Raw genomic sequence first — 12,784 nt, 5'->3', positions numbered from 1 at the left:
ATTTTCATTTGAATGGGAAAGATGCCAGCATGGCTATGTGCTAAAAAGAGAGACACAGAGAGGGAATTTGAAGATACAGATTGAACAGCTTCTCTTAGTATTGCATAATTTAGCTAAATTTTGCTTGATGTTTCTTTGAAGCCTTATCTTCCACTTAGTATCCCTTCCCCACCTTGTTAGCATATTTAATCTTTATTCCTTCAGTTTGCCAGCACCTTCTGCTAGACAAGGTTGCCTTCCACCTCTGCCTGTCAGAATTTCACATAGTCCCCAGGATGTCCTCTCCCTGCCTTTCAGCAACATGCTGACTATACTTATACTTATCATATGGCATTGATCACTGTTAGTCTTTCACTCATTTTTGCAAGACCATGAATACCTCGGAGACAAAGGCTTTCTATTTTTTATCAGTGAGGCACTTGCCTTAGCACTTAACACCCGCTTTTCCACACTTACTGATTCGTTCATTCGATAAGTAGCTAATGGGTTTATTCTACATCGTTTGTATAGCCGAAGTGCTGAATAAGCAATGAAAGGTAACTAGGACCATTCCCAGCCCTCATGGAGCTTGCTGCCGAAGTTCTCAATGTTGTTATTCAACAGCTCTAAAGTAAGTGGCATTAAACAATGGAACCAACTAAATAAAAAGATTTCACTTTAACTAGAAAAAGTGATGAAATATTTTATAACTTAATATAATTTGTTCCTGTCCAGAATTGTATTGTTTCATTAAAGTATCTGTTAAAAAATGGTAATTCGTACTTTAAATGTCCTAAAAATTCAAAGAAAATTGTTATTTCCTCTTCTGTTTTCCCTAGTGTTAAAAGAAATCTAGCATTGAGTAGCAATCTGTATGTCCATTTATTCATTCAGTCAATTTTTACTAAGTGCTGACTAAGCCTGCTGAGCACTACGCATTTGGGATCCCAGAAACACTTGTATGAAAAAGGGTACGGGATTACCCAACAGCGTAGAGTGCTGCTCTTAGTATGAGGAAAATTCAGTGGGCCCTTGAGATTTCGAAGTGCCCACTCTGGCTCACAGATGAAGCATCCCTGAGTACTGAGGGAGAATGCCCACGCAGAGCTGAGAACCCTCCCCTTCTGGACCACATTCCTGTTAGACCTCCATGCTGATCTGAGCTGCTTCCTAGGACTCAGTAATCCTCTTTGCCCTGTATTCCCTTTAGCATTTTTCTAATCATAACAAGGTGGTGGTGGTTGTTTTCAGTTGTGGGGAACCTAAGAGTTAAACTGCCATGCCAAATGGTGGAAGGAAATACTGACAGATGCCTACACGGATTCCCAATGATATATGCCACTGTGCCGTCTTTCAAAGCAGCACCATAGATCACCTAAATGTCCAGTTACCAAATGTTTAAATAAGATATTGCATACTCACATGTAAATATAACTTAAATAATGTATGATATATCCATATAATGTATTTTTAAAAGAATGTGTAACTGCTTGGGTAAAGATTCATAATATACTTTTAAGGGAAAACAGTAAATGGAATTTTTTTTTCTTTTTCTTCTTTTTTTTTTTTAAGTTTTTAAAAAGATGTTTATTTATTTGAGAGGGAGAGAGAGCATGAACAGGGGGAGAGGGAAAAGCAAACTCCCTGCTGAGCAGGGAGGGAGCCCTGACGTGGGGCTCAATCCCAGGACCCTGAGATTATGACCTGAGCCAAATGCAGTTGCTTAACCAACTGAGCCAACCAGGTGCCCCAATGGAATCATTTTAAAAGAATATAATTGCCCATGAAAAGACTCATAATACATTATTAAGTGAACAAACAGTACATGATCATAAATAAAATTTGATTCTCATTTTCAAGCACTTTTATGTACGAAGCACAAAAGAAACATGTTAGCAGCCTAAACTCAACTTGCCCCGTTTCTAAAAATATTGAACATATATGACCTACATAATCAGAAGACAGCAACAAATGTTGTTATCAAATAAACACTTCAGAAGACCACACTGTGAATTGAGTAATGTGAATAATATTTACCAGTATGCTTTTTGAAAAAAGAATAATCCTTTTTTAATAAATAGATATATTTGGTATATTCTCAATAAGAAGATAGATAGCTACAAAAATATTTCTGAATCAAAAAGAATAGTATTATAATTTCTCCAGGAAATCACATTCATAAATTACCATAAATGTGGCTAGTTACTAGAAACTAAGATTACCAAAGAAATGATTTTTTTAAACTTATATATCTGAATTATATGAATTATATGACAATAACTATGAGTTACATATTGTTAAGTGGTTATAATTAGAAAGAGTCAGGTTAGAAATTTTGCTCCCTAATACCAAAATGTATAAAATCTGACTCATAACAGTAAAGGTCCATATTATCTGAGCCAAAAAAAGCAGAATGCTCCCTAATACCAAAATGTATAAAATCTGACTCATAACAGTAAAGGTCCATATTATCTGAGCCAAAAAAAGCAGAAGTTGTGTTGGATTTGTAGTATTATTCTGAATGCTAACTTTGAAAATATATAGTCTTTGTCTGATTAAGAAAAGTTTTAATTAGAATAACCTATATCTTTAGATCAACTAGATTAGGGAATTTCCTGTGTCTCCAAAATGTATTTTCATAATTTTAAGGATTACTTAATGGAACAGTCACAGTGGCATGAATTCCTACAAGCTAGCGTAAAAGAGAGAAGTGACTCAGGCAGGAAACTTCATTTTTCTAAAGGGCATTCAAAAGAGAGTGAATGAATGACAGGTTTTATGTGCCTTGTTCCAAGTGACAGGAGTGTTGGAATATGGCAGCTCCTAAGGTAGCCCTGTGGGTGGGAGAGAGCAGGAGAAATCCAGGAGCGAGAGAGGCTGAGTGGACGAATCCACAGATATCTGGCATAGCAGGGAAGAACGACAATGCCAGAGAAGGCATCTGAAGTTGGCAATAGAGCCCTCAGCTTCCCCTGTGCTCATAGTGCTAAATGTGCACTGCAGGTAAAATCCTGAACATATAAATATTCTTTAGTATAAAGATACACTTATTAACCTAGTACTGAATTTTGATTGATAGTTGTCTTCATTAAGAGTATTATTGACCGTCAACTGAAATGTCTTCCCTTTGTCCTTACGATCATTTCCAAAGAGAATGAAGAACTTCTATATACCATGATATGGGGTATTAAATTTTTGTCTAAATTATTCGTGTAAAGAATATTTGTAATTTAGGATTAAAAGTGAACAGAGACAGCGGCGCCTGGGTGGCTCAGTGGGCTAAAGCCTCTGCTTTCGGCTCAGGTCATGATCCCAGGTTCCCGGGATTGAGCCCCACATCAGGCTCTCTGCTCAGCAGGGAGCCTGCTTCCCTCCTCTCTCTCTCTGCCTGCCTCTCTGTCTACTTGTGAGCTCTCTTTGTCAAATAAACAAGCAAAATCTTAAAAAAAAAAAAAAGTGAACAGAGACAAATGCACACAATAGGCAATCATTCTTCATAGAAGGTAATATATTTAAGACAGAAAACTAAATTAAATAGTAATTATAAACAGGGAAGTTAAAAAAAAAACTGAGGAAAATACATGAAGTCAATTACCAACAAAAAAGGGTGGGTTTTTTTTTAAGGTTTTATTTATTTATTGGAGCTCCTGGATGGCTCAATGGGTTAAAGCCTCTGTCTTCGACTCAGGTCATGATCCTGGGGTCCTGGGATCAAACCCTGCATCGGGCGCTCTGCTCAGTGGGGAGCCTGCTTCCTCCCCTTCTCTCTCTGCCTGCCTCTCTGCCTACTTGTAATCTCTGTCTGTGAAATACATAAATAACATCTTTAAAAAAAAAAGAGGTTTTATTTATTTATTTGAGAGAGCATGAGCGAGAGAGAGCAAGAGAGCACAAGCAGGGGGAGCAGCAGAGGGAGAGGAAGAAGCAGACTCCTTGCTGCACAAGGGGCCTGATGTGGAGCTTGATCCCAGGACCCCAGGAGCATGACCTGAGCTGAAGGCAGCTATTTAAGCTGCTGAGCTACTCAGGCACCCACAAAAAAGGCTTTTAAATACATTGAGTAAAAGATCAGAAAAAGGACTATTGCTATTCTTGTTGTTGTTTTTAATACGTAACATTGCATTAGGCAAAGGCTGTAAACCAGCTGTAGCTCTCGATCCTTCCACTTTTTTAATTTGTTTTGTTTTAATATAAGTTCCTTAGTCTTTTATATAAACTATATTAAACACTCGCTTATTCAACATCTATCTATTGAACAGACAGCCAGTTGAGCTGAGCACTTTATTCCACTCTTTTAATTTTCCACCATGAGTTCCATATCGTAGGCATCATTACTGCTCCATGATACATGATAAAATGATTCACAGATCAAACAACTCCCCCAGGGTTGCAGTTAGTCCATGATAAGTTAGGACTGAAATCTGAGTCTGGTCTTTTTGGTGTCAGAGACCTGTTTGCTTCCGCAGAAAATACTTTCCATATCCGTAAGTGTGTGTACGTGTACAAAATCGACACCCCCACACTCACACCAAATCTTTCAGTGAAATGACAAGTCTGGGCTTTGTCACTTACTGTTGGAAACCTAATTGTTTAACCCGGGCTTCTGCTACCTAACTCTCCTATTTCTCCCTGGTGTTTTTTTCTCCTACCTTGCCATGCCTGAGTTCACTCTTCATTATGGATGTCAGTAGGCGAAGTAAGATTTGAAATACATTTAGCTCATGAGGCATCTTGCACATGTTTTCTGTTCCTTTTGTTCCCTTCTTAATTTCTTTGAAGTGAAGAGAGTAAAAGCTTTCAAGTCTTCCTCTTTAATATTGAATGTTTTCATTTAAATAATGATAATCAATTTTTCATGCAGGGTTTTCATCTCAGCAGACAAATGCATTCAGATGGGCACACACACTAAAAAGCTTGCCTTCTGTTTCTGTGATTAATTGAGATGTAGAGAGTGATGGGTATGGGGTAAAAATAGAAAGGCAATTAGTGCAACTAGGCATGAAATAACATTGAGATACAAGCTGAATGTCTCCCCAGTTAGTGATCTCTTTCTGGGCTCTTGTGGATTAGCATCCCATTAGTAAGTCACTGGAATGGAAATCTTCAGCCTTTGGGGAGACCAGAGCATTAAAAACGGAATTAACTCTAACTGCAAACTGAGTCAGCACAATAGGTCATTAATTCGACTCTTTGGGTATATATATCATGCTGAGCTTCGGTGTGTGGGCTTCTGAAATATTAGGAGTGAGTTTATAAAGCATTGCAAGGACTAAATGATGGTTATCTATCATTCCATCCTTCACTCTCACCACTGAGATACTAATGTCTCTGGTGGTTCAAAACCAGTATTGAAATACAGACAAAACTTTTTACTAGAACCAGTGGATATGGACCTTTACTTAGAAAAGCTGTGTATTGTTTATTTTGAAAAAATAAATTTCTCTTACATTTACAGAATATTAATGATTCCTAGTTTTTAAAAAGCTTCGTCCTCAACTGATAAAGACAAAAATATGACAATGCCTCAGATAGTACCATTCCGAAGATTGAGAATTAAATCTTTCTGAATGAAGTTGACTTGTTTTGCTTTCTTTAGAAATAACCAGTGGCATTAAAAATATTTTCATGGGGCACCTGGGTCTCAGTCCATTGAGTGTCTGACTCTTGATTTTGGCTCAAGTCATGGGATTGAGTCCCGTGTTCAGGCTCTGCGCTTAGCAGAGGGTCTGCTTGAGGATTCTGTCTCCCTTTCCTTCTATCTGCCTCTCCTTCCCCACTCCCCGCCCCCATACGCATGCTCTCTCTTTCTCTCTCTTTCTCAAACAAATAAATCTTTAAAAATTGTTCACAAATAAATTTCTAAGTATAAAATATATTGAAATATTGAATATTTTCAAGCAACCTATGGTACTCCCTGGTTTCTGATATTCTTTTCTTTCTTACTCTTCTACATCCTCTTTGAGAATTGCTAACAGATAGTATTATTTCCTTTGGTCATCCCCGTGTAGCACAGTCATTAACAACTGCCATTTACTGATTGCTTACCCCCAGGGTTTCTCACACTTGGCAATGCTGACATTTGAATCCAGATAATTCTTTGTTGTATGACTGTCCTGGGCATTGTAGGATGTTTAGCAACATCCTGGGCTTCGACCCACTAGATTCCAATAGCTGTACCCCACGTGGCCCATCAGAAATCTCTGCAGACACTGCCAGTCATCCCATGGTGTCAGCATCTTCCCTGAATGGGAACTACTGCTTTATGCTCTACTAGACATTATCTCATGTGATTCTACAATAACTTTGCAAAAATGTGGGACTTTGTGAATGGGAGCCTTGGTAGGAAATAGAACCTACATGATATTTAATGCTTAGGGATGTTAAGGCACCCAGAAAATATCAGTAGTGAGAAGTCATTCCCAGGGCTGAAAAAGCAAGGAGAGGAGATAATGTTCTTGGAGTGTTGGGAAAGTTGGAAGCATGGAGAGGCCTCTAGAGGGAGATGAAATCAGGAAGAGACAGAACAACACCGTAACACAAAGAGCAAAGGATACCCTGGCTCCTCCTTCCCCCTTAATCCTTTGTCACTAAAAAGTCCTACAGTAGGTGAGCCCAAATGAAATCCAACCAGCAAAGGACTAGAGTGATGGAACCCCAGGATTTAGTCCTGTGGGCTCAGACACAGAAGGAAAATGGACTCCATGGAGGAAAAGAAAAGAAAAAACTGTCCCCAATTTAACGTGAAAAACTGAGGTTTAAAGAAACAAAGTAATTCACCCAAAGCCAGTTTCCTCTGTACACTACTTGTAACCTGTAGTTGATTTGCATCAATGAATGGACATTCAGTGAGACTATGAATTATTCAAGGTTATTGATTTCAGTAGCTGATAGAAACAAGAGCAGACCCAATTCTCATTCCCAGTCTGGTGTTCATGTTTTTTTGTGTTGACCTCTGAAAGAAATTTAAGAACTGTATATCCAGCCCATTCTCCAGCAGATAAACATGAGATTGAAAGCTATGTGCTGACCTGGAAAGTCATTTTTTCCTAAAAAGCTTATGGAATTCTAGGTTTCATATAGAATGTTTAAATGGCATATGCTGTTTTTCCAAGCTTTTGGCACATTTTTGTCTTGATTGCAGAAACTCGGCCCCAGCTGGTGCAATGTGTGAGGAGAGGGAGGAAGACTGGACTGAGAACCAAGGGATCTGGGGCCCAGTCCTGGCTCTCTCAATCCTAGCCCTGCAACCCTTAGCAGAAATAGCAATAATTAAAATTCCAGAAACCATTTCTTCCCTTTTGAATTCACCCAGATCTTCACAGTTATTTTCAGGTCTCTAATCAGATGGCCATAACTCTAGAACAAAGAAGGTGTTAGATTTTCAGGTTTCACAAGTGAAGAGTCAGGATCAGAAAACACTAGAGTCTCACTGAATATCCCATAGCTGGAAAGTAGACTCAACGTCACCTCTTCCCACAGAAAACATAGTGTACTTTCTACCCATTTACAGTGATAAATCAGTTGATTTACTTCCTCTGGACAGCCAGTTGGTAGCATTTAATACTTTAAGTTTCATCATAAAGGCATATCTACTTTAAAGTCTAAGAATCTTTTCTTTAATTTTTGTCTTCAGGTTATAGCAAGGCTACAGTGGAAACCAATATAGTTAGCACATAGGGATTCCTCATTTCTTCCTTTCTTGGTTTCAGATGAGTATATTTACTGACTGACAGCTTTTCAGAGACAAAAACTACTGTTTTAAGGAATTTTAAAATAAATATATACAGGTAAATCTAAGTAAATTAATACAGTGCCATTTTTCTCCCTTTAATCCTGGGTGAATTGATGCTAGTATTTCAGATTCAGAAATGTCTACTAAGATAAAGTGGGTTGACACTCCCAGAAAGTCTGGAAGGTCCTTGATCCTTTGCCCAAACTATTTACCTTCTTTGCCTCAATGTGGGGGGCCCAGGAAATGATACATTTCAGGGGTTCAGACACTAAGCTTCTTGTTCTTAGTCTTGCTCTCTGCCCACTCCCTCTTCCACTCTGCAGTATTTTCAAGCTGCCCTATTTCACTGTTTTCAGCCATAAAATCAGGTATATAACACCAACAAATTAGCTTGTTTTATTTTTCATAATTGAATATTTCTTTCAAGCTCCTATTTCACCTATCTTATTCCAAGTAAGCCTAGAATGCAGGCGTTCTCAATCCAAGGTAGAGCTGGAGAGAAGGGAAACAAAAGAAAAAGACAAAACAAAAGTATAGATGTTTGAAGTCTAAACATAAAAACAAGCAAGGAAGAGAGAAATAAAGAAAAGATTGTAAGTTCTACTTTGATAGCCTTTGTAGTCAGGCAAAAATACAAAATTCTTTCGAAGAAAACATTTTCACTGATCAAAAACTCTGGCTGCATGATAACATCGTATCTGAGATGATTAGGAATTCTTTGGGAAATGGTTTATAATTGTTAGGGTGTTCATACATGAGGAAAGGTGGAGTAGCAGTATTTTCAGTATTTAGAAGAGTAGATTTGAGCTAGATTATCTAGATACAGATCATGTTGTCATCCCTTTTCACCTATGAGACCTTGGGCAAGTTACTTACCCTCTCTGTGTGTTGGTTTCCTTATTAATATAATCAAATATAAAGAGATTATGGTTAAACAAGTTAATAATGACAAAGCATTTAGAACAGTAGTGGCCATAGAAATCATTCTGTGGATGCTAGTTGTCATTGGATACCCTCTTTCCATCACCCACCCCCCCAGCACCATTATCATGATCAACACTAATTTGTACTACGAAGGGACTCAATCTAATGTTTCCATTCTTTTAGAGTATAAATACGTAGAAACCTAATCCATAATAACTAAATTATAGAGCATCACTGTTTAGAATAGTTTAACCAAAAAATAATAATAACATATGTAGGAATAATGTGCATTTGTACTTTGGAGTATATGACCTTACTCAGAACTTTCTATTCTAAGAGTTGGCCACCCTTTCTCTCTTCTTGATTGTGTACTAAATCTGTAGAAAGGCTTATTCATAGCGACTCTGTTTGGTTTGGTGTTATGATACCAAGTATATTTTCCCAGGATTTCAGGCTAGAGACTACCGACAAAGAAATATTCCAGAAGTCAGAATTAGACATAAATTGTATGCTACAGAGGTGTCTTCTTATTACCAGAAGTCAGGCCAGAGTCTCTAAAATCACATTAGGGTACTGTTTTTGTGGGTATTGAGTTTCACCCTTGAGAGAATTAAAAGAGCTGACAATGACGTATAATAAATCTTACACTGACCCAAACATATTTAGTGATTAAACTTCCCAGCAATCCCAGTTCTGTCAGCTTAAATAAGTAGAAAACTTATATTTTTACCCTTTTTTCACTTTCCATTTAGATAAGTAGATTTCATAGAAATAATTACTATATTTGTCTGTTTAATTCATTTAGAGTTAATGCCTTATTTACATGCTTGGGATTTTAATTTGAGATGAGAAGGAACCAAGAAAAGTATGAGCCGTTTTTTATACACAGGAACAACTGGCTCTCTATTTTTTAATTTTTATCTATTTTCTTTGTCTCAATCCCCAGCCTCTGAGCCCAACTTGAAGGTGCGGTCCAGGTTAAAACAGAAAGTGGCAGAGAGGAGAAGCAGCCCCTTACTCAGGCGGAAGGATGGAAATGTTGTCACTTCATTCAAGAAGCGAATGTTTGAGGTGACAGGTAATTGAGGACTGTGCAGACATACACTAAAAAAATGCCGGTAGGAGGAATGAAAATAAATAGCGTAGAATAAATATGGCTGTTGCGTATTAAAAGTTATTTTGAGGAGAAACATGTCTTAAAAGGAAGTTATATTGAACATGCACAAGTAGCTCAGTAAACCTTGCCATGCATTCACGAACTGTGTTAAACAGGAAATGAATGTAAAACAGAACTGTGTGTCAATCTAGGCATAACTAGGGAACGCCAAAGTTCACCTTCATCTTTTCAGAAACGGGCAGTCCGTTTTAGGAATGCCAACCAGAAGAGTATAACTTTTAATGAAATTTGATCAGAAATGAGCAGAGGGAGGTCCAAGAGGAACACTTCCCCATACTCAGACATGAATGTACAAAATACATCTGGGAAAATTAAACTATGTGGAACAGCAAAACCTTGACTTTTCAACAAATTTACAGAACTCATAAATGACTTTATGTGTTTACTAGTGAACTGGGACTCATGGCAGGAGGGGGATATATTGCCTTTTAGGAAGAGAAAGAAACTGTCATTTTCACTAGTCTCCAATGGAAGCGTTCTTATTTTCTTAGCTGCCTGGTTAGTGGTGGGGTGAACAGGTTAGGAAATTCAACCTGATGTCTTACAAAGCTTTCTGGTCCCAGCTGTACCTGGTCTGAAATTAGAGAAGACCTAGGGATACAAGAACCAAAAAGACTAGGCAAAATAATAATACCAACTACTGTTTGTCGAGTACATACTTGGACCTATATGCGATGTATTTTGGTCATTTCCTTCGGTTGCATCCATAGAGAAGTGGTAATAAGCAACCGTTTTTTTCCCATTCTCACGGAAGATTGTGCTTTATACCAGCGCAGTCCGTTGCTACCATTTCTCCAAGATCAGATCTTATCCTTAGCAGGAAGGGGTAATAATTTTCCAAAATTATTTGTTTTCTGTATCTCCTGTGGCATAAGAACACCTACTTTGGGGAGACAATAGGGAAAAGATTGTGGGACTGGGAGTAGAAAAGTACAGAACACTAATGCAACGTGGTAGTTTGACAAGTTATTTAGGAAAAGCAGAATGTGCAGTCTCCTACTCATTCCTGATAGATTAATAAATTTAATACAGATTTAATAAAAAATCTTTATCTGAAGAAAAGTATTAGTTGGAAAATTTTTCCTTGACAGATAAGAAATAATAAATAAATGCATACATAAATAAATATTATTCTACCAAAGTATATTTTTTCAGTATCAAATATAATCATTAATTTGGGCTAATTCTAAATTCAGAGCTGCAGACTTTTTTTTTTTTTTTTTCAGAACACAGATTTGTACCTAAGTAAATAAAAATCTTAATTAAGCTTTCATAATAGAGGTACTTGGTATGGGGTTAGGGAAATGAATCTATTTTAATGTAAAGAAGATGAACATATCAATTGCCTAATGTAAATAGATAGAAGTGATTTTTCTAATTGGAGAGAGTATGCTCCCTCATAACAGGAAAACTTGAAGAAAATAGAAAGCCATATACATTGCTTTGCTTTTTTGTTTGTTTTGCTTTAGAATCTGATCAATCCAAGGGCATATTTATTTATCCCAAAGTTCTCTTCTATTTTCCTATCAATCTCTTCTTGATGGTAACTTTTCCCCCACTGTCACATGCCACATTGCAGTGGAATTTTGCTCAGTACATATCTGGGTAATAATTAATTCTAACTTAAAGAGATGGTAATTTGCTGGAGTTTCCCTCACGTTTCTTTATTTTTGAAATACCATATTTTTCAGAAAGGAACTTGTATGTTTATTTGATGCACATTTCTGGTCATTGAACTAGGACTTGTGGACACTTCGGTAGATTTTTTTAAACTAGTATGTTGTACTTATTCTCAATGTCTTTGGAGGATCTGAACTACCAGAGACAGATTTATTTACCTGTCCTCCTCCCCCTTTCCCTGCCAGCTTTCACATAATGTGGATGAGCTTTGTTTGGATCTTCATGCTAGTTATTTTCCTGTAGTCAGAGACCATTGTGGCATCATAAAGCAGATAACTGCTATTGTGGGTCTTTTCCCAACTCTGCATCTCCCTTCCCCATTTCTAGGCTCAAGTACCTGCTTTTTCCAAATCCTGTGCCCCCTCTCCTTTCAAGAGTTGACATGGGAACCACTTGCTATCTCCCTGTTTTTTTAAGTTCCACAGTTTTCTGCCCTTTTCCCCACCAAAGCCATGTTGTTTAACAATTCTCAGCCTCCGCCCCTCCTAGTGCCTTCTCCTGTACTCCCTTCTTTTCTGCTGTCCCCATTTCATGAACTACTTCTACTTCTCTTCAAGCCCCAGTTGCCATCTGATTTCTTCTCTGAGATTTTCTCAGTGTTCCCAGAAAATCAGTTGCTACCTCCCCTGCCTCCCCAGGTCCAGTACCGTGTTGTAGAATCCCGCTGCTGCATGTATTCGTGGCCTAGAATTCTCGTGCTCACGGCAGCAGTTTCTACATAAGGAAATACTTCTGTCTGACTATCCCACCAAAAGGCAGAAGTAATATGACTTTAAATTGACAAGGTAGACGTAAGAAAAGTACTTTTTTGTTTTTGTTTTTTAAAGACAGGATATGAAAATGAGACATTAATGAGAAATCGGTATTGAGTCACACAGGAAAGGCCAGAGTTAGGAGTCTGGGAGAAAATAAGCTCCTTGAAGTATTTTTTTAACGTGTATTTTTCTCATTAAAAGAAAAGCAAATAAGAAAGAATCAAAGATAAAAATCGGATTCATCAAAATATGAGCAAAATATATAGACAGAAAGGCAGGGAGAAGATGTGTTTCAGAATTTTACACCCATGTCCTTTTTTTTTTCCTCAACAAAATCTTCTATAATGTTCTCTAGCTCTTATTCTTCCTTATCTAGAAACTGGAGTACTTCATTGTATCTTAACAGTGAAAACACGGGGAGAAAAGTGGTAGCAGAATTCAGAAATGTTTCCAAATTTTTCACAGTCCTTTTTGTGGACTGACACGGGGCTTGTTGTTCCCATAGTGGGGAAAACAGCGTTTGGTGCTATGTGTCAC

At 37.6% G+C, this 12,784-nt stretch overlaps 1 protein-coding gene across 5 annotated transcripts in view; it reads left to right on the top strand.

Annotated features, from left to right (window-relative positions):
- HDAC9 (histone deacetylase 9) overlaps positions 1 to 12,784 on the top strand; it is a 927,746-nt gene that overhangs the window by 516,876 nt on the left and 398,086 nt on the right. For 2 of the 5 annotated variants that reach the window (XM_046020993.1, XM_046020994.1), the window contains one exon: positions 9,582 to 9,713. The exons of the other annotated variants lie outside the window; for them this stretch is intronic. In XM_046020993.1, the coding sequence (XP_045876949.1) occupies positions 9,582 to 9,713 (132 nt within the window). The remainder of the gene's footprint in view (positions 1 to 9,581; positions 9,714 to 12,784) is intronic. 5 annotated transcript variants of the gene reach the window in all.

Source organism: Meles meles, chromosome 10 (assembly GCF_922984935.1).
Source record: "Meles meles chromosome 10, mMelMel3.1 paternal haplotype, whole genome shotgun sequence".
NCBI classification, from domain to species: domain Eukaryota; kingdom Metazoa; phylum Chordata; class Mammalia; order Carnivora; family Mustelidae; genus Meles; species Meles meles.
Note: the sequence above shows the minus strand (reverse complement) of the source record. Positions and strands in the feature narration are given on the sequence as shown.